At 47.0% G+C, this 22448-nt stretch overlaps 1 protein-coding gene across 1 annotated transcript in view; it reads left to right on the top strand.

The window, feature by feature from the left end:
- Nucleotides 1–22448, top strand: part of Plxnc1 (plexin C1) — a 152812-nt gene that overhangs the window by 123721 nt on the left and 6643 nt on the right. The window contains exons 22-27 of the mRNA XM_057757721.1: nucleotides 7435–7612; nucleotides 9837–9940; nucleotides 18588–18642; nucleotides 20712–20743; nucleotides 20834–20941; nucleotides 21966–22129. Of these exons, the coding sequence (XP_057613704.1) occupies nucleotides 7435–7612; nucleotides 9837–9940; nucleotides 18588–18642; nucleotides 20712–20743; nucleotides 20834–20941; nucleotides 21966–22129 (641 nt within the window). The remainder of the gene's footprint in view (nucleotides 1–7434; nucleotides 7613–9836; nucleotides 9941–18587; nucleotides 18643–20711; nucleotides 20744–20833; nucleotides 20942–21965; nucleotides 22130–22448) is intronic.

Raw genomic sequence — 22448 nt, 5'->3', positions numbered from 1 at the left:
CCAATTGGAGACCCTGTCCCCATCACTTTGTCTTGTTCAGTGTGGAAACGACTCTCTTCCACTCCCCTCTGCCCACTGTTATTGTGTTAGGGGAGTGGAGTCCCAGCTGTGAGCTGTCCATCCTGGGTGGGACAAGAAGGAACTGGAGCTTGGTGGAAGGTGGGGGTGTTCGCGCGCAGGGGCAAGGAGACACCTGCCAAAGCCTGCTGGCTCCAGCAGAGCAAACTGCGGCTTTCTGAGTCTGGTGCAAGAAGGAGACTTTTCTCTTGACTTTCATTTGGCCCTAAAATGAAAGCAGAAATTGATTTTATAGGTTTCCTTGAATGAGAATAATTATTGCTCAAAGACCTTTTATGACGAAGTTGCTGGTTTGTAATAAATTCCTTTATGATTACTTTGTAGGAATTATAAGGTGTCCCAGAAAAGATAACAGCCATATCCAGCCATTGTTAGCCAAGAATATGCCAGAGGAGCCAACCAGGTGGCATTATAGTCCTCCCCTGGGGCAATGCTCTCCCCAGATTCAGTCTCTCTCTCTCTCTCTCTCTCTCTCTCTCTCTCTCTCTCTCTCTCTCTCTCTCTCTCTCTCTCTCTCTCTCCCCCCTTCTCTCCTTAAGCTGGGGTGAGCCACTAGCCAAAGAAGAAATCAATTATTACCCCTATGTACCATAGGGCTGGGATCAAAGAGGAGGGGTTTGAGCTCTAGCAGCACTGGGTATGAATCTGATCTCAGCCCCTTACCGGAAGTGTGACCTGGGCAAATCACTGCCCCCCCAACCTATCTGTTCATCTATGAACGATTGGTGATAAGAAACCTACCCTTGTACATGTGTCGAAGTCAGAAAGTCATGTGTGTTGCCCACCTGGTTACCTTGCCTGGTGCAGAGGAAGGGGCCATTCTTTGTAACATTTTCTTGTCAGCTTTGAGGCACTCTGAAGAGAAAGTCTCTTCTGCAGTCTTTCCCAGAGGTTATTTATTGATGGATGAGGCGGGGAAATCCTGTCATCACGAGAAGCACATCTGAAATGCCCATGTGATGTGTTTGCCCTGGGCATGGGACGGCCAATGGCAGATAAGACCCTGAGAGGCAGGTGCAGACAGAGATGACAATGGCAGACTGGCACAGTTACCCAGAAGAGGCTGGCCTGAGGCTTGGTAGGGAAAGACCAGCCCTTTCCACGGGGTCCTTTCCCAGACACCCTGGCTGTGAGTCCCCAGATGGCCTTGTCTGCCGGACGACTTCCTCCTGTTCGCAGCTATTCAAAGGCAGCGCAGTTGTAGAGAGCAAAGGTCCAGGTGCCCAAGATGGAGCAGCAGAGAGTCTGGTTTTTCCCCAGTGTAAGGTGTCAGGACGGGCAGCCCTGCTCCGGGATGCCCCCAAGTAACTTCTTGGACTGAGGTGTCTGCTTCCTCAGCCCTCGTCCACATTCCCCCAGCAGGACCTCAGCAGCGCTACACGAGAAAGGACAGATGGTCACCAGCTGTCTTCCAAGGAAGTTTCCCAAGGGGTGCCACATAGCACATCCATTTAAAGCCATTGGCCAGGGTTTGGTCATGTGGCCACACCCGGCAGCGGAGGCAGAGCCATAAGCGGAGGCTTTGTGAGCCATGCACGGTGCTGCCCTAGCCACGTATGCTTCCGGACCATGCACTGTGTGCAGTCTGATGCCAAGCCTCCTCTAGCCCGGGTGGGTGGCCATGCGTTATCTACTAAAGGGGAACCTCAGCAGAGTAGAGCAGCTGCCCTCTTCAAGAGCCCCATGAATGACCTCCTGGCATTTCAGTGGGAGTATGGACACAGCCAAGTGTGTCCCTACCAGATCTGTAATCTGGGACAGGACTCCAGACCTCTTTCTCTCTCCCGTCTCCATCTGTTAAACACAGCTAATAATAGTCCCCACCTCACAGACTTGTGAGGCTTCGATGAAATTAGCAGATTCATTGCTGGGCTGTGGTACATATTCGATAAGTGCTGGCTATTGTTATTATTATTAGAAACCCCAAGCGCATTCTTATTATTAGAAGCTCCAAAGAGTGTTCTCATCACTCTTTCTCCTAAAAATAGGACAGGGCTTCTTCCTCAGCAGCAAGTGGTGGGGAAGGCGGGAGTGGATCGGGATGCTCCACCCTCTCCCATCCTAAGGAAGTGGGATTCTTCATCTCCGCTCCCTGACCTGGTAGCCTGACTTACGATTAAAGCTTGCTGCTCACCAGTCTGCTAAGTGTGGTAGCTGAGGGTCCTCATGCCCAGAGGCTTCTCTCACCTCCATCATGGGCTCCTTTCCAGACCTAGTTCATAATGCCACCTCCTCTATGCAGCCTTCCCTGAGTTCTCTCCCCGAATCCCCCTCTCGAAATAGAACTCTACAGACACCCCGTTTCCTCACACATAGTCCAGGATGTCTAAAAGAACAGAATTGATTATTAATAGATTAATTAAAAGATTACCTAAATATATCTTAAAAGATTAATTAAATGGCTTATTTGCTGTAGTCTGGGTAATCCAACAGCAGCTGTTCTCATACTGTAGAGGCTTAGCTCTCAAGTAAGCTGCTCGGTTTATGAGTCTGGTTGTCTCGGCAGTCCCCATCTGGTGCTAAGGGGCGGGGGTAGGGGGAGTCCTGGAAAGCCAGTGGTCTTCAGTGTGCATTGGGAGCCAGAAGGCACTAAGTTCCAGTACCAACAAGGGGATGCAGTCATGGCGGCAGCTGAGCTGATGAAGTCAGCAATAAGACATAAAGGCAGTACGGTAAAAATCAAAGTCGTTTCCTCAGACCTCCTTTATGGAGGCTCTAGCCTGAAGCTGCTGTCCTTAAGTGGGGCGGCTCTTCCAAAGTTCCTCTTAGGCATCCCCGGAAGTCTCTCTCTCGTTGATTTCGGAACCAGTCAAGTTGGTAGTCAAGATGAAGTATCACATGCCAGACCAGGTCTCAGAACTTGGGTGTGTCTCACAGTTAGCCTAGTCTGCGAGTGCTTCCCATGAAGGTTTGCCCTGTAGCAAACACCATCGTTTACAATGCCCTGCACTAATTGATACAAAATGAATGTGTCTATGAATGAATTTGGCTACCATGAAATTGGCAGAGTGGCACTCGTTGGGGTATGTTACATTTCATGTTGGAGAACGTGGGATCCATGGGACCTGAAATGTCTAGAGGGGCAGAGGTGTGTCTTAGAGCAGACTGGAGGTGGCTAGTCTCCACTCCTAAGGGACACATGACCAGCCATCTTCAGCAGAGCCCAGGGTCACCCTCTCTGGGCTTCCTCGGCCCTGACCTTGTGCTTACTGGATGGCTGCCGTAGTTCCCCCTTTTCTTGTTGGGATAAGAGAATCTTTACTTTCTGTGTCCTTATCCAGAGCTTAGTCCCGTGACCGCTCCCTGGTGAAGGAGGAGAGAGAGCAGCCGCCGGTGGCCTTCCTCTACCCTAGCTGGGTTTCTTGCTGGTCATCAAAGAGGCTGCGTGGCTGTTGGTGAGATACCAACCTCACTCACTACTTCAGCTTTGTCAATAGTTTATGACAAGGAAGGGAAGCTGCAGGGCTAACGGAGGGACTCATTTTCTGAGAAGGGACATGGCAGGGCGTGCTTCAAAGAACTTTGACCTTTTGTGGTGACCTATAGATCCTATAGAACTGGATCAGGCCAAATGGTCTTAGCCTTCCATGCTTCTGCCGTGCCGGCAAGGAATTCTCTTAGTGTGTGTGTGTGTGTGTGTGTGTGTGTGCGCGCGCGCGTGCGCGCGCATATACTGAGGTGATAGGCGTGTCTCCCATACCTGCTATAAGCAATCTGTGAACAGGTCCCAAGCAGTCCTCACCACTGAGAACGCATAGGTGGGCTTGGCTCTGACAGTCTCAACAGGGAAGGGCTGCGCCGTAAATACACATTTTCTTGGGAGATGTTGCTATGAGGCAGGGGCCACAGACGGACCCTGTCATGCCCACACTCTGAGCTGATGTGCCCCTCGCTCTTCTCTGGCAGAGTAGAGAGGCTCCCTGCTCTGGGTGAGAGTATTAGGGCTCGGGTTAGCCCTGAGGGCCCCTCCACTCGCAGTGTAGGACACCGCTGTCAGAGCACTAAGAGTTACCAGCATGAAAAATGAACACAAATCAATTTGTTTCTGGATTTACTCTCAGAATTCCCTGTGGACTCTGTAAAATGCCTTTTTTTACCTCTTTTCCACCCATCTAGCTGTGGAGGCAATGGGAGATTTACATTAGTTTACATGCAGTTAAGATATTTTTTCCTTTTGGTTACTTTTTTTTTTTTTAAAGAACATTTATTGCCTATAAAGAGGTGTTATTGTCAAAGACAATGGTGCCCTTTAGGTAGCAACAAACTGTTATTTTGTAAATGCCAATAAAACTATTTCATGAGCCAGGAAGGCTTGGAGCTCTGATTAAAGGGTGTTTTCCATTCATTTTTATCTTGGAAGCCACTGGGAAGTGGCTTTGACACCATCACTCCTGGCATGAAGAGCCATGAGTAAAGAAACTGACCTGACCACAGGGACAGAATTTACTCCCAAGTGCCCTTCCCAACTTTCCTGCACGCTGGGGCTCTAGTTAAGGACTCTGCTTACAGCTGACCTAAGAAAAGGTTCCTGGAGGCTAGGAGGGGTTCCTGGATTACATTAGAGCCCCAGGAGGAGGGACACCCTAGTACAGTGAGCCCTGAGACCAGCTCAGCAGCCTTGCAAAGGCTGTCACTTAGAAGCTATGTCTCTAGAGCAACTAACCTAACCCCTCTGTACCTCAGTTTCCTGACTCTAGAGCCGGGATAGTAATAGCAATATAGCCTTGTCCTGGGGCTTAAAAGATTCAAAAAGGTATTTGGGGGTGTAGCTCATTGGTAGAGTATGTACTTAGCATGCTCCTCATGTTGAGTTTGATACTCAACACCCCTCTCCCATTAAAAGATAGTATGTCTTGAAATGCATGTGGCGGTTCTATACCATGAGCTGCCCTAATGTCTCTAAAGAAGGGAGATGAGAGAGAGGGTGTAGGTATGAGTCTTCACTTCTATACAGTCCACCCAGCAGCTCTTCCACGTACCTGGAACCCCTGCATTCTCCGTTATCTGGTATTTTGTTTTTGTTCATGCGTGAAGAGGTATTTTGAACCCCTTGTTCTTGGCTGGTTTTCCCAGAACACAGATTTTCCTAGAGGGCAAGCAAGAGTGATGTCATTCTAGGACAGGGACTTCCCTGGAGCACACTGCATACTGGTCAACTCCAAAGATCAGATTCCACTAATGTGGGGCTTTAAATCATTTGCTTAGGTGACTATTGTATCAAAAATGGGATTTCAGGGGGAAAATATTAAGTCTTGACTGATATAGCAAAATGCCATAGGCTAGGTGACTTGTGAACACTCAAGTTCCTAGTTCTAAAGACTGGGTAGTTAAGAATCCGGGCCCCATCAAGTTCAGTGTATGGCGAGCACCGTTTTCTCCCTGATGGTGGCCCACTCTCAACCTTGGGGAAGTCCTATTTAGTTTCACTGAAATTGCTGCCTCCCAAAGCTTCCATGACGATAAACCAGAATGACCACATGTGTAGAATCCCAGCTAGCCAAAAAGTACTCAGGGCGTTTACAGAGCATCACGTGATCATGAGGCCTGGAACTCTCTGCAGGATTCCCGAGCAAGGTGTTCTTTTTACTGCTGCCTGCACTGAAACCCTAGCTCCCAAGGTGAGACTGATTGGTGGGAGGACCTTGGGGGAAGCAAAGGGGCAGAGGCCTCAAGAGTGGCCTCAGAACTACAGTGCCCCACAATGAGACACATAAGGTCTAAGGAACTTGCTGTGGAGACATCTTTGCTGAAGAATACATGGCTCAGAGAGTTTCAGAGGCCTCATAACCTTGTGGGACCCGTGAGTGCTGTGCCTTGAGCACCAGACATGATTCTAAGGGAAATGTCAATTCGATTCATCATCAGTATCGTCAGAAGTCAGTTCCCACCCACTACGCATGCAGTCAGTCCCGCTGCTCAGTGTGGACGGAGTCTCTGCCGCCCAATGAACGTACAGTGGTCCAGCGCTACAGTTGCGGTTGCATCAACCTGATCAGTCATTAGCACCGTTATCTTTGAGTCCTGCAGCACCCGGGAGTCCTCTATCTCCTTGACCTCTTGAAAGTATTAGAAGGCAGGTGCTGGCCTACACATTTTACTTTTTTGCTCTGCAGGGAATGGAATTCAGAGTCTTATGGGTGCTAGGCAAGCTCTTGTCAATCTCTGACCTAGCTCCCCACCCCCATAGGCACTTCCGGCAACCCTACCCAACTCGCCATATTATCTGTGTTTTCATTTTTTCTTAAAATTCCTATTATAAACCTTATTATGAAAACTTGCAAATAAACAAAAAACCTACATGCTGAAATTAACCAGACCTAAGATGTGTACAGCTAAACGAGCTTCTATACGGTTAGAGCTATTTTCCATTTCTTCCCGGACCCTCGATCTTATCCTTTCATAGTCCCTCATAAGCCAGGCCCCCAAACATGAGCAAACTGCATTTCTCACCGCACCCAAGCCCTCCAACTCTCTGATAACGGTGCCAGAGAATGTGAATCGTGTGATGGCTCCTACCAAATCCTCTCCGCTCGCGGCTGAACCAATCTTCCCCAAGGATGTGTGGCAGGTGAAACTTTTGTTTTTTTAGATTTGTGTATTTGTTCTTCCGGAGTAAACCTGAAATTGCTCTTAGGTCATTTTTCAACATATTCCCTGGCTCCATCTTTTCTCTCACACACAAAGACTTGCTTCCCCCGTTAGTAGGATTTTGAGACTTTGCCGCGCAGGGAGAATGCTAAGTGATACAACTTAAGCAACGGCACGGGGATGTAATTAATGTACGGACAGTAGTGCAGGGTGGGGATCTCGGTATTTTAATGAGGACTCAGAAACATCTGACTGCAGATGTTGAGGGCGGAGGGGGAGACGAATGCTGCCATAATTAATGCTGCATATTAAAAAGTGACCTCCTTGGTGTGAACAATACAGGGGCCTCGTAACCTTTCCTGTCACCTGAACACTCACTTCTGGGACTCTGTGGTCCCGTTAATAAAAAAGATAATCACCAGTCTGAGCTCACTGGCGATGGAATCTTTCCAAGTCATTGTTTTTTTAGGATGAAACTAAAAGTCACCATTATTTTGCAGAATTGTTATGCATGTACGTATTTTCCTCTCCAATGTATTTATTCAATGCTTGCTCTGTAATGAGTGCTTTAACTTTCTGTTTGCCTTTCCATTATCCCTGAAAAGAATGGATTATGGAGGAAAGATTAAAGTAGTATAATGCGATACGCCGTCACTAATATGCCGTCAGAGGTATTAGTGGGCCTCTGCCACGGTGTGTCTTTTATGAAGCCTTTCAGGCTGTAGTTAGCTAATAGACTCCGCAACCTGATTGTTTGTATTCTTCCAGGCATTAAATGTCGTCTTTGAGAAAATCCCAGAAAACGAGAGTGCCGATGTCTGTCGGAATATTTCAGTCAATGTTCTTGACTGTGACACTATAGGCCAAGCCAAAGACAAGATTTTCCAGGCATTCTTAAGCAAAAATGGTTCTCCGTATGGACTTCAGCTCAACGAAATCGGTCTCGGTAAGGTTTCTTCCAGATCCCTGAAAAGCACCCTCCTATTTTCTTTCTGTGTGGTGGCAATTATGTGGCCTCGGTTGTTCCCAGAGGGCATGTCTGGGGACCCAGGGACTCCTTGGCTCTCTTCCGTGCATCTTGATTCTTCCAAGGAAGCGTAATGCCCTTCCAAGATGCCATTTTGAAAATGCTGTATTTGTAAACCAATGTGATGGCCGACCCTGGGCGCACACAAACTCGCCCCGCGTCAGGAAGTACAGAAAGGTGTCGACCCTGTGCCCTCCCGATGTGTTGTGCTTCACGTTGGCATTTGATTTGTTTGTTGTGATACGGAGCTTGTTATTAGTGGGCGGCTCAGCCACAGGGTGTTAACTCCAGCCTGCTGGAAAGGTCATCTTCCTCCCTGCTAATCGCATCCTGTATGAAGTGTATCCTCTCCTCTCCCCCAACAACGAAGCAGCATCTGCTATGAATTCATTTGCAGGCTCTATTGGTATACTGCAAAGAAGAGCATATGTGTGTGCAAGCTCACAGGGCTCCGCTTCTCTCAAATGTTCAGCCACATCTTAAAGTTGAGCTCGGCGCAGCCCTCCCAAGGGACTACTGTGGGATTTCAGAGCAGATAATAGGACAGGAAAGAAGAGCAGACTTGTGGTAGTGACAGACAGCGTAACAAGGTTCATCTCCTCTCCGCGTACAGTTGTAGGCCTCCACTAAGCAGGCAATTAAAATCCTCCCCCAACAATCAAACCTCCCGCTAAAACCATTGAGAAAAGCCTGGAGGCAGGCCTGGGAAATTTGGGGGAGGCCATGCAAATGTGTAGCAACGTCAATGCCGGCTTCAAAGAAAGCAGACTGCTTAGGTACCGCTCTGCAGCTCTGCAGCAGGGTTCCATTCCCTTGCACGGCCTGGAGGAGCTGGCGGTTGAAAGAGGCCTTAGCTCCTTTGCTTAGATGTAAGCAGAAGGGGAAGCCCCGTCTAGGAAACTGAAGCCTGATTCATCCCATCAGCTAACTTGCCTCGAACGTTATCGTGCAAGTGTGTGGCTCTGACCACAAAGGACACAGGCACACCCAGCCTAATAACCACAGGAAAACGGTCCAGCAGCTCTATCTCCAACCACCGAAAGGTCCAGAGCAGTGCCTGCAGGCCCTTCCTGGGTTTGTGCCAACCAGGTGTCCTTCCCCCAACCCCGAAGTTCCAGTTAAGAGTAGAATAAGCTGGTGGCATCATGTCCAGCGGGACAGAAAGCCTATATGCACAGAATGTCACCACCTAGGAATGGGACATAGCAGGGCCTGACCTAATTGGGAAAAGCCACTTGGGCTCTGCAGAAGCTGCTTTATGGGCTGTTACAGAGTCACTGTCGTCAGGTTTGGGGGTTGACAGGCGGAGATGAGACAGGGTCTCAGTACTGTAGCTCTAGCTGACCTAGAACGACTACTGAGTCCAGGCTAACTTTGAACCTGTGATGATCCTCCTGCATGCTGAGCTTATAGGTATGAGCTATGAACCATATTTGGCCATTGCTAGATTTTAAAAAAAAGTTTAATTACATTTTTATATATCGTGTGTGTGTGTATGAATGCACACACACATGTGGAAATAAAGACAACGTGTGAGAGTTGGTTCTTTCTCTGCCCAGCCCCATTGCCAGGTTTTAAAAATAGAAATCAAAAGTCCAGATTGTTTTGGGCAACCTCCAAATATTTAAATGTTGCTAGTGAGTTGCTATTAACATAACAATTCATAAAACACTGCACAAGTTCCAGAAAACATTTCTCTGTGGCTACCTTCTGTCTGCAGTGACTAGTGCCCTAGCTGGGTTGGCGTGTTGGTGTTTAGTAACTCTGCAGGAAGCAAGCAGAAGAGAGTTCACAGTGTGTTCTACGAATGGACATGCATAGATATTGGTGATAATGGAGGTAGTTTTTAAGGTTTTAGCCCCTCAGATGATGGGTGAGTCTGCCTTTAGGGTCTCCATTTTCAGACTTGACTAAGCATAATGTTTCAGGAACAGTTGTCTGAAATATTCGACCCCAAACACAAGCCCAAAGCTTTTTGTCTGGCTTGCTGTCTCCACGCTGTCCGACAAAACTCTGCACTTCATTCAGGCTTATTTATTTACCAGGGGTATTTGTAAGAGTAACTAGGCAGCGCTTAACTTGTTTGCTTTTAACTGTGACTGGAGAAGGGAACCAAATACCCCCCCCCCCCTTTTTTTTTCAGAGCTTCAAGTGGGAACACGACAGAAAGAACTTTTGGACATTGACAGTTCCTCTGTGATCCTTGAAGACGGAATAACCAAGCTGAACACCATTGGCCACTATGAGGTAGGACCAAGACGCAACCTCAGCACCTCTTTCTTTACCTGTAGTCCTATTTGGATTATCCCTTAAAAACAAAAACAAAAATACCCCAAGACTCCCTATTTCTGAATGTTTTGCAGGTTGCTTGTTTCTAGGACACAGTCTGCCCCTGCTCATTCAGAAGAGCCCATACATCTCTCTCTAGTGGTGTCCCCATCTCATGTCCCCTTCATTACAAGGCACATTGTCATGCTGTCTGATTCTCCACCTTGCCATTTAGATCAGAAACTTTGCTATGGCAAGACTGTCTGGCCTTGTGCACTGTGTTCTTAGGGAAGCTGTGGGTGAGTTAGCATGTGTGCAAATCCCCATGGTGTGTCAAGTGTGTCAATGCTGAGCAGAGTAGACCCCTCAGCCTCACCTCTCTCCACTGTGCTAACCTCGTGACCTTTTGTGCAGCAGCCTCATTCCAAAGATGTTCTGAATGTCCTTAATTGTTTGTCTTATCTTGTAACATGAGGGCCTGCTTGTTGGGGTTTCTGTCCTGCCCAATTTCCACAGCTGTTTAGGTCCCAAAGAAATCACACAAAGGTTTAATATTAATGATAAACTGATTGGCCCATTAGCTCAGGCTTCGTATTAGTTCTTATAATGTATATTAGCCCATTATTATAATATGTTAGCCACATGGCTCGGTACCTTTTTCAGCGGGGCAGGTCACATCTTCCTTCTTCGGTGTCTGGACAGGACTGCGGAGGAATGGGCTTCCTCCCTCCCAGAATTCTCCTGTTCTCACTGCCCCATCTCTACTTTCTGTCTGGTTGTCCCACCTATACTTCCTGCCTGGCTACTGGCCAATTAGCATTTATTTAAAACATAATTGACAGAATACAGAATTGTCCCACACCATTATCTGAATGTCCTGTTCAGCAATGGCTCCTTCAGCCCTGTGACTCTCGTGCTGAGTGAATGCTGAAATCAGTGAGGGGTACCTATGACTTCTCAAAGACCTGAGTGCCAGAGAAGCCTGTATGTGCAAGACAGGAGGCAGGGAAAGTTCCTGAAACCAGACACTGGAATCCATTACTGTTGAATGTCTGCCCGGGGCTAAGAACTGGGGCTGCAGGGAGAGAAATGAAGTCCAGGCTGCTGTACTCAAGGAGCCTACCTCTGCTTCACCTTCTCCATGACCGTATGGCATTGAGTGGGACCCTGAGGAGCGGGTGGCCACTGACGACCCTCACTAGGGACAGGCAGGACAGGTCATTCCAGCAGAGAAAACAGCACACAGATGTCTGCATGACACAGGTGGCCTGTCAGGAGAGCTAGGACATCACTCTTCCTTGAGACATGGGCGTCCTAGACACCTATCTGCTTAAGGATGATAATGAAATTAATCTGGCCTGTAGTCACTTCCTGTCCTGATGATTTATTGGCCTCATAGCCCGGTGTTGCTGCCTGCTGGTAACAAATGACAAGACTGGGACATAAGGGCTTAACGGATTCTGCTTATGTTTAAAAAGATAAGCCACGAGGCGAGTGAATGCAGAGAGCCCAAAGGGAGCCGGGAGGTTAGTCGGCCGTGCACCCCAAAAGCCTGGGTTCCTACGGACTGAGCTGAAGGAAAGCATCTGCCCTGCCTTCAGTTGCCTTGGTGTGCCCTCGATTTGAATAGCACCTCTACAGATTTGAAATCTGGGATAATTTGAGAGGGCTGGGCCGCTGTTTGCTTTTGCCCTTTCGTTAAAGAAAACCATTTTCAAGTACTTTGGTTTTCCTTCCAAGAGACAAGATGCTAATTATCACTCTTATTCATTTAGTAAAGCACCCTAGTTTGAGTCACTGTATGTGCTTGAAAGGGAAAAAAAACTATATTTCATTAAAAATAGGGTCTAATTCGGAGTTCTAAGTGATTCAGACTTACCTCCCCCCAATTAGTCCAAATTAGTTCGGCTTTAAAGTTAATCGTCAGTGACGGCCAGTCCCTCCTCCTGTCTAAACATCGTCTTTGCTGCTGGAGTATAAGACCCAGCTTCTTCCACTTCATTTTGTGGGGGGAGCAATGAGGTGTAGCAGATCTCCACTGGACATCAGGGTACAAGAGGGGTCAGAATGTATAGAATGTAGGTTGGATGCTGTCCCCAGAGCCCCAGTGATGATGCTGTCAACCTACTGAGTGGTTTCCAATCCAATTCCCAGCATTTTTGACAATTGCCTTCTATGGTAGCAGGAGTAGCAGTCGGCACCCAGCCTTGTCCACTGCGCTGGCTCTGTCCAGGCTCGCCATAGCCTGATGCGTTTAGACCGGAAGGATTGCTTCTCTCAGTTCCCATCAGATGTGCAGAGAGGACAGCAAATTTCTGCTCTCATGTCGTTCCAGCTTGTGCAGCAAAGGGGTTATGTGAGCCAATGTCTTTATAAACACACGGAACCAGCAACATCCTTCTCTCTATAATTAGACCCTCACAGACACTCCCCTATCTGGCTGAGGCTGGGGGGTTTGCTAGGAAGGGGATCCTACTGGTAGAGACAGGGTAGACTGTGGAGGCGAGCTTGCAGTCCAGGCTTCCTGCCTCTCTCCTTCGGCACCCACCGTGACCTTTTGCTGAGCCACACTGTCACACCCTGCCATGGGGTGGCACAGTGGCTGAGAGGCAGGTGTTTTGTGGGGCAGGAAGTTTTCTCTACAGATCACACATCTTGTTCCGAGCTGTGAGTTCTGAGGAGGGAGAAAAGGCAATAAACCACTCAGTGGTTGAAGAACATTGGGTGCTGGTGTAGAAGTGGTCACTGATGACCCCAAAATGGCCATCCGGAGGTTATTTGTAGTGCTCGGAAATGCTTCAGATGATGTTGGGTAAGGTCAGTGGTCCTGGTCAGGTTTCATCTCTGCTCTTAAAGAAAGAGATTGGACTGCCTCGCAAAGTAACTTTAGGAGTTTGTCTATTTAGCCAACAAAGAGGTTGCTTCTGCACCACACACTGTCCAGGGGGCTTTGCCTACAGTGGCTTCTTCGGTTGTCTTCACTACCCCATTAACGGAATGCCAGGTGGGGAGGGGTTCAGAAACCCGGCCATGCTCTTTGAGCTTCTCTTGGTGCCCCAGGTCATCAGCTGATAAAAAGGAACTTCCCATCTAAACTGTGGTTCTGCTAAGGATGGTGGAATAAGGTTGTGTGGGAGTGGGGATTTCAGCCCCCCTCCCGACCTTTAGGCTTCCTGGTTGAGTGTGGCGCCTGATCTATGAAATGGTCTGGTGGTTAGTAGTCTCTGCTGCCGACAGAAAAGGTTAACTTCTCTTGAGACCCTGTGATGGATCTTATGGCCTATGGGACAAGGCTGTTCGGTGAAGAATGAGAGACATTCAGGAAGGTTTCCCTGAAGTAATTTGTATTGATCACTGTGCTTTTAGACTGTTTGCTTTACATAAGGAAAAAGGATCAAGTTCAGGTCACATCATAATCCATAAAACTCTAAATTTTAAAAAACTGAGCCATGTTAGTTTCTAATAGTTGATCATTATTACCTATACAAGATAACAACTTTTAAAAAAAATTTTTTTTAAAGACAGGGGTTCTCTGTGTAGCCTTGGCTGTCCTGAAACTCACTTGGTAGACCAGGCTGGCTTTGAACTCAGAGATACACTTACTTGCCTCTGCCTCCCAAGTGCTGGGATTGAAGGTGTGCGCCACCACCGCCCGACCAAATCCCATTTTTATGAAGATTCACCTTTATTGTTTATGCTCAGGTGAGTGCACGTGTGGCCGGAGAGGGATGAGACCCCCCCCCCCCCGCAGTTGGCGTCAGTGGCTGTGACCCAACTAGCCAAGGTGTTGGGAACCAAACTTGGGTCCTGTGCAAGAGCAAGCACTCTTAGCCACCAAGCCATACAACGCTTTTATATGATTAAATATGTTTACATTTTGTCTCTAAAATTTATCTTTAGGGGATAATCTAAGCCTATGACATAAAGACAGCTTCCTGCCACCAAGATATCTCACATTTATGCACAGATCTATTTTAGGAGTTTTTATTAGTTTTGGTTTTGTTTGAGACAAAGTCTCATGTAGCCCAAATTGGCTGCCAACTCCATATGTAAGAGTTGAACTCTTGATCCTCCTGCTTCTCCTTACTGAGTGCTGGGATCAAATTTGGAACTCCATACCTGCTAGGCAAGTACTCTAATAGCTGAGCTAACGTCCAGGTGTGGCTTTAAATTGTTGACATGTGTCCAATTTATCCCTGTGTGGTGATAGCTTCTAATGCTCATGCCAAGTCACCTTCTAGCTCAGGCTGGCAATACTGGGGAAGGGGTGGCCTTGTCAAAGTGCATTGTGGACCACCGTAAGACTAGAGAGGATTTCATCTGAAATTGTCACATCCACCTATTCTGCTCTGGGCTGGAGACAGGTTCCTACTGCAGATCTATCTAGTGACATTATTCTCCCCTTGATTTAATTTGGTTTTCATCTCTAAAGTCAGGGCACAACTCACAGGAGGACAAGAGAATGGGTGTGGTACTCTGTGAGAAGTAGTTACAGCTCTTCGGACAGAACAAACAGCCACTGTGTTCTTAACCCTTTGGATCCCATGGCACTTTTCAAAAAGGCATTTCTCGCCTTAACTTGGCAGCAGCTGACTTGATAATAGAAAGCAGAAACCTGCTTCCCCCAAACATCTGCAAATGATTTTTCTGTCCATCTAATAGTGTTAGAGCATCATAGGGGGTCGAAATGTTCCAGCCCCAGAGCAGCTGTGAAAGTCAGAAATATGCTCGCACACATCCAGCACATCCACTAATAAAATGCTTTACACCAGCTCTTGGGAGATAATTCCAGAGTAAAATCTCCTTGGTCCAAGCTGCGTCTACACTATCTTAATGCCTGAGCACAGTGCCAGCAGCCGAGCATTGCCAGCTCTCCAAAAGACATTTGAACTCTTGGCAGCATTCCTTATCAGAAGGCCCATCCGTGGCGTTTGTGATTATAGAGGAAGGGTGCTCGCTCTTGGCAAAACAAAGTGTCTGACAGTAGTGGAGTATTGGCTCAACACTCAACAGGATTCATTTGGGATTCATTCTTTGACAATTACCCAGAATGAATCACCAGCTTCCTTTTATACAAGGATATTTATTGGCTTAAAATCAGTACATCCAGCTCTTGGTGTGTGCGTGGGGTGTGTGTGTAGGTTGTGACTATGCTCACACATTCCTATAAGCATGGTGTCTGAGTATTGCTTTGGGGATGCCTGCACAGGGCCTTTATTTTAATGGCATCAAATATGGAGGAGAATTGAAAAATCAGTCAGAAAACAATGCATGGCTCGAGGGAAAGATGATGCCTGGTACTAACAGCAGCTAAGAGCTCAGGAAGTTAACACTTGGAGTCTGGCTCGCTCTGCCCAGATCCCCCTCTTCCCAGATGATGTCCCGAACACTAGCAGTGGGAGGCCTCTAGCCTAAACTTAGCGGCTGGCTGGACACAGCTGGCTGGACACAGCTGGCTCTTCCTCTGTGGGTGTCACCTGGAGGAGCTTGTGTTTATCCTGTGGTGCTTACCAGGAAGGCCTGGACATTCTGATAACCACTGTGCAGCAATCCAGAGAGCAATTCTAAGATTTTTTTTTTTTCCAAACTAGGGAAGGTCAGGTTCAAATTTCTATTAGAGCTTTACACTAGGGAGGAAAGTCACTTAGCTGATAGGATTCAAAGTGACAGTTGCTCTGCAGGCCACAGCTGGCAGGAGGTGGGGTTTGTCCCCCGAGTTGCTTCCTCTTCTCCGTCCTTTGTCTTACATTGTGGACCCGTCTTCAGAACCATTTATTCTTAAGAACCCCTGCTTGCCCTGCCCTCCGCCTCTTGGCCTGTGTTTCTTCTGCCTGAAGGGAACTTCTGCACTGGTCTTTTCCAAGGAGCCGCCTGGTTATGAGAGAAAGACCCTAAAGAGCCATTTGGCCCAGGGATCCTTGGTTCTAAAAGGCCTCAAAGTGAGAGTCCTGAACTTCATCTCTAGAGGAAGCCAAACATAGACACGGTATTAGCACGACTACATGATAAAAGCATTTGTCTACTGACCTGTACATTAAAACATGAATGATACTTTTTTTTTTTTTTTGACAGAACTATTCTGAGTTACAGTTGACGTTCCTTGAAGTTTGTGTTTAGAGTAAAGATGTAGCTCGGTGATGAAATACTTGCCTGGCCAGCACAAAGCTCTGGGTTCAGCCCCCAAAACCAGGGTAAAGCAAGCCAACAACTCCAAATCAACAAAACCCACCTGTTTCAAATGTGGGACTCAAGCCTGGCAGTGGTGGCGCACGCCTTTAATCCTAGCACTCAGGAGGCAGAGGCAGGCGGATCTCTGTGAGTTCAAGGTCAGCCTGCAGCCTGGTTTACACAGAGGAACCCTGTCTTGAAAAACCAAACCAACCAAACAAACAAATAGATGAGACACTAGACGTGCTGGTCTTAGGTCTACTCGTAGTTGTATACCATCACAATCTGACTATAGACTATTTCATCACCTTTAAGAGACATTTTCAGTCTTCTCTACAGTTCTCATTGAAAGAAACCACTAGCTGTCTATATAAATTTGCCTGTTCTGAACATTTTATATAAATGAGATCATACATGTGATCTTGTAGCTGGCTTGTTTTGATTGGCATATCTGTAAAGTTAAACTGCACCACTGCATGTATTAACATTTCCCTACCATATGGCAATTTTTGTGGTACGTTCATATAATGGACTATTACACGGTTAAGAAAAGGGATGTACTACTGACAGGCACAGTGTATATTAACGTCATAGGCCTTATATCACACAAGTATGTAGTGTACGAATCCAGTTGTCTGGATCTCAAGAACAGGTTAAACTTCTCAGTGGAAGAAGGCAGAGAGTCAGTTCCGTGAGGACAGGAGGCGACTCTGAGGATGGGAGGCCGTTCTGAGGACCTTGAAAGGTTTCACACTGTGGTGCAGGTGGAGCTACTGTCCGTTTACACAAAGTCCTCTGATAGGAATGACCATAGTGACGCAAGCAGTAACCGTGCTGGCTAGTTTTGTATCAGCTTGACCCTAGCCAGAATCATTTTAGAAGAGTGAGCCTGAACTCAGGGACTACTCCCTACCAGAATAACCTGTAGGCAAGTCTGTAGGGCTTTTCTGAGATAGGGTCTCACTATGTAGCTCGGGCTGTCTTAGAACTCACCACGTAGACCAGGCTGGCCTCACAGATTTCTGACCCCCTCTGCCTCCAGAGTTCTGGGATTGGAGGCATGTGCCACTGTGGCTGACTTCTAGGGCATTTTCTTGATTGATGATTTATGCGGAAGGGCCCAGCTCACTGTGAGTGGTGCCAGTCCTAGACTGGGGTTCCTGGGCTCTGTAAGAAAGCAGGAGGAGCAAACTATGAGGAGCTAGTTAGTAGGCAGTACCCCTCCATGATCTCTTCGGTTCTTGCCTCAGTTTCCCTGGATGATAAACTGGGATCACAAGGAGCCCTTCCTTCCCGAGCTGTTGTAGGTCATGGTGTCCACCACAGCAGCAGAAGCCCTAAGACAGCGGTGTATGCAGGGCATTTGGAGGGTTTTGTTAAAAGCATGTGCAAGTTCTATAACCAAAAGAGAGCAATCATAGCGTGCTAGGAGAGGGTTACCTGGCGGGCACACGGTGTCTGGCTCAGATCAAGGCACAAAAGCCCCTTCTGGCCCTCCTCACCACCACTTCTTCTCTAATATCTGACACCAGTTTTGACTGTGGGAACAGTCAAACTATACAGTATGGTTTCTTTTGTGTTGGCCTCTGTCCCAACAGACTGTGCAATTCACCCCATGGTGTGTGGCAGTAGTTTGTTCATTTTCAGTATTTTTGTAACTTTGTGCTGCTGAGGACCACCCTAGACATGCAACTGTTGTGCCATCGGGTACAGCTGCAGATACCAGCTTTGAGGAAGTCTGTCTCAACTTTTCTTATTTTCCTATACCGTCTTAGCCAGTTCAGATGCTGTGACAGAATACATCCCGTGGGCGTTTCTCACAGCTTTGGTCCAGAGAAGCCAAGGCCATGCACCACTAGACACAAAGCTAGTGGTCAAAGCCTCTTCCTGGTGCACAGGGCTGTTATCGCAGTGTCCTTACGAGCTGGTGGAGGGAAGGGGGCAGATTCTGTCTTCCCAGGGGGCATTAATCCCATGTCTGTGGGCTTTTCTCTATGGCTTAATTACTTCCCGAGGGCCCCACCTCCTCAGACCACCATATTAAGATGATTCAGCAAATATACTTGGAGGGTACACAAGCATTCAATTGATAACAAGCAGAAACCTGAGTGTGTGTGTGGAGGGGTAATCCAGGCCTCTTCTGATCAGTTAGACAGGGAACTGGCCAAAGATGGCTTACTCCTCCCTCTGCCAGAAGCAGCTCCCATCCCACCTAGGTCACACGTACTGACCTGGGTGACTGTGTGTGTGCGTGCTTATTTCACACGACTATGAATCCCTTGAAGTCAGTGTTCTGCTGGTCACCTGGCTAACCCTAGCCTGCACACAGTGCCCAAGATGTAGTGGTCCTTGATAAATGTTTAATAATAGAGAGAATGTAAGATTCATCTTATTCCTGAGTTGAAGTTGAGAAATCCGTTACATTTGAAAAGTCCGACTTTTTAATCTCTGCTTTCAGATATCAAATGGATCCACTATAAAAGTCTTTAAGAAGATAGCAAACTTCACTTCAGGTAAGCAACACAACATTGTTACCCTTCTGCTCTCACCACGGTTTATGAAGTATGCTTTTTCGCTTCTCTTAGACAGACTGTCACAGAGGTATGATTGAGTTGTTGCTATGTAATTCTCTGGAAGCTGAGGGGGAAACGCTGTTTCAGTCTGTTTCTAGCTCTAAGAACATGTATTCTGCAAGGAAGAAAACTGTAACCATGTAGGTACAGAAGCCCCAGCACAAAGGAAATTGCTGTCTCCTCGCAGCTCTGAACATGGGTAGTCTCAGTCCTCATAGCTCTTTTCCAAGTCCAGTAGGATGGGCACCAACAGAAGAGGCCACCCTGCAGCTGACCGGGAAGCTTGCAGATAAGCACACTGCCCTGGACAGGCTGAGCAAGCAAGACAGTCCCTGCAGAATCTCCAAGATAGCAGCGTGCTAGCATTGCAGCCTTCCCAGACAGCCAAGGCAGGAGGAATTTTACAGGAAAAAAGAGTCAGCAAGCTAGTCTTCTGTCTTCCTGGCATCTGTGGGACAGGAAAACACTGATAATGCCTTGAGAAAATCCACTGATCCTGTTTGGGGTTTGTCCTTAACCCTAGACAGGGGCCTCGGCCTCTCCCCAGCGGGCTCTTTGCTCATCCTTTGCAGACAGGGTGCTGTGACCCCTGAGCCTTCAGTCCCAGCATCTAGTCTGTGGAACCACATCCCTTTGGCAGTTCCCCCTTCCACCACTACACTGAGCTATACAAAGCCACCCTGCAGAACAGCTGTCATGTGGCACGAGGAAAGTGGCATCATTAAGACCCAAAGATTGAGCCTTTAGAAAAGCCTGCTGTGGGGAGGATCTCAGGTTTGATTTCCTCATGGAACCCAAGTGTGCTCCCTTCCTATCCACTGGGGCTGAGAACCACCAATTTGATTTCTGTCCTATTGATACTTAATCCCTTGCCCCTCTGGGAATTCCAGCCCTGGATGGCCCAACTATTAGCCAGGCAGTCATAGGAAAGGCCCAAAGCAGCCCAGCTAAGACTGGATGAGTTTCCTGGCGGTGGTGGTGTGCACCTATAATCCCAGCACTGTGAGGCAGAAGCAGGTGGGTCTCTGAGTTTCACGACAACCAGGACTACACAGAGAAACTCTGTCTTGGATGAATTCACGGTGCTGAACTTGATAAAGCCTACTGCTACTGATTTCCCAAGCATTTAGCACTGTTCTCCAGAGGGGTTCCCTCTCTCCCCTAAGCTCTCTAACCACACAAAATTCCTTCGTGGAATTCTGACTCCCTCAACATCCAGCACCAAATCTACCAACCTACTGTGTCTATCTGCTCATCTCCTCCTCCCTCTCCTTCAAGGATAACCTGTCACCTGTGCTTTATGGCCACCAGACCATTCCAACATCACAGAGGACTTCTCTTATTAGCTAGCCTATGGTTGATTTCTAATGGATAATTTTCCCTTCCCCTTAAAGGATTTAATTTTAGTACAATTTTTAGATGCTACTAAATTAGATGCTAACCCCATTCATCTGTTTTCCCCTCTGTTTTCTTCTCTTCCTCCCAAACATCCCCTTGCTTACTGCCACTCTCGGTCTGCTTGCTTTCTGAGCTGGACATTGTCCATCTTAGAGGGGGCCCACATTCCTTCCCACTTTGGAGTCCCCCATTTACCTGCTAATCACTTATTTAGGTTCATCTGTAATAGGCTGTCATCAAAGAAATCCAGACTCGGATCGGCACGTTTTTACATGGCTCTCCCTTGTTGAAATTAGGTAATTGGGCAATTAGTAGCAGAACAAGGCTGGTTTAATCCTAGCTGCAGGCCTGGCACACAGAGGTACTCCAGGTCTCTGTTGAGTGACAGGCTGGAACCCCTCCTCCCTGTCCCCATTAAGTGTCTAGTCAGCCCCGTAGGCCCCTTTCACACTGTTCAGATACAGCAGACGAAACAAAGTAGCAGTGAAGAGCCCACGGATAATACAAGAGCTGTTGTTGGCTTTGGAACACAAGCTGGGCTTTTGTTGAGGCCAATTAGTCCGTGGTTGTTTTTTAATGGGCTTTTTTCTCTCCTTTTCTCTGGTGTTCAGATGTGGAATACTCAGATGACCACTGCCATTTGGTGAGTTCCGGCTGCCTTGTGCTGCCCACCAAACTGCCTGCCTTTTGTACCATGCAGTTTCTTCACGTAACACTTCTATGGTCTTTTTAGATTTTACCAGATTCAGAAGCATTTCAAGTCGTGCAAGGAAAGAGACATCGAGGCAAACACAAGTTCAAAGTAAAAGAAATGTATCTGACAAAGCTGCTGTCAACCAAGGTACACTTACCGGTCTAGGACCGCTTTCATAGCTGCCTTGGGGGTATATGATATGTTCAACTTAATTTCCGCTCACGTGTGAAAATGTTACAAATCCCTTGTGCCCTCTAGCAAAAAAAAAAAAAAAATGAAAGTTTAAATTGTAGACACATCCTGTACCCCCGTTCAATTTTTATAAACTGGAAAGAGCACTTTCCAAATTTCTACTGCATTGCCTCCAATCAGGGCGTTCACTATTGTTCCTGCTCCATTACCCACCGTTCCACTATTATTGTTTGCATTGACAGCATAATTATTCCTTTTTGTTTACTTGTTTTTATAGATGAGCAATAAAACTCCTTTGAGTTGCAAATAAAATGAGGGGGAATCTGTGAGACTAGCCTAGTAAATCTTACTTTCTTCTTGAAATTCAAGAATTCTGTTCACTTATAAATGTGTGTTAGATGGGAAAGCCAGTGGAATACCAAGTCAGGAGCAAATCTTACCGCAGCTAGTTTTTAGCAGTTAACGGAAGTCTCTGGATTTCTGCTCTACCATCCTAATTGTCACTGTCCCCCTAGCCTTGTAAAACCTTGCTGGGCAAGCTTCTTCAGCACATCTGCTTAGACCTGAGTAGATCTGTGTGGTAGGTAGAGCAATACCTGTACCTCTTGATTTTTCGTCTTTCTCATGGAGCTCTGCCTTCGTTATGTTTTTGATAAAACAATCGACTGCTTTGGGAAGTCCACAGTTAAACCCTGAGATGGAAATGCATGCAACAGGAAGAAAATCTAGCAGCAAAGCATCCGTGGCTTGTCTATACGCAATCCTAGACCTGGGACTACAAGTTTATGCACTAAATCTAAACGTGGACACAGACTTTCTGGACCCTTATCCCACCCAGCCCACGTTGGCCTCATCTGGCAATTTCATGATTTTTTTCCCTCTGGTTGGCACATCACTTCCTCTTGAACTTGGAGCTGGCTTTCCCACTAGGTTTTCAAAGCTGGCACCACGAATCTCAGTGTCCCATTCTGTCTTCCAGGTGGCAATCCACTCTGTGCTTGAGAAACTCTTCAGGAGCATCTGGAGTCTGCCCAACAGCAGGGCCCCGTTTGCTATAAAATACTTCTTTGACTTTTTGGATGCCCAAGCTGAAAACAAAAAAATCACAGATCCTGATGTTGTACATATTTGGAAAACAAACAGGTGGGAATGTAGGTGATTACTGTTTCCCAGAACCTAGGCAGAATGTTAAATATATAGTTGCTGTATCAGAATTTCAAGGTTTGAATTCTACTCTAAAGGACAAAATAACAAAATTCTGTTATCTTTAATTCATGAAAAATTTATCTATAATGTTAGACTAGCAAAGAATGAGAAATTAGTATTTTATGGTTTATTTTTATTAGAGAAACTGTTATTGTGCCTACAATAATTGCTTTATAACTTTCAAGATGTGTGTCTCTTTAGATTCCACATGGAAGTTCACACTTTTGCCATTTGTCATAGGGATTTTCTTGAGAAT

This window comes from Chionomys nivalis, chromosome 25 (assembly GCF_950005125.1).
Source record: "Chionomys nivalis chromosome 25, mChiNiv1.1, whole genome shotgun sequence".
In the NCBI taxonomy this organism is placed as follows: Eukaryota; Metazoa; Chordata; class Mammalia; order Rodentia; family Cricetidae; genus Chionomys; species Chionomys nivalis.
The sequence above is the reverse complement of the archived record's forward strand: the minus strand, read 5'-3'. Positions and strand labels throughout refer to the sequence as shown.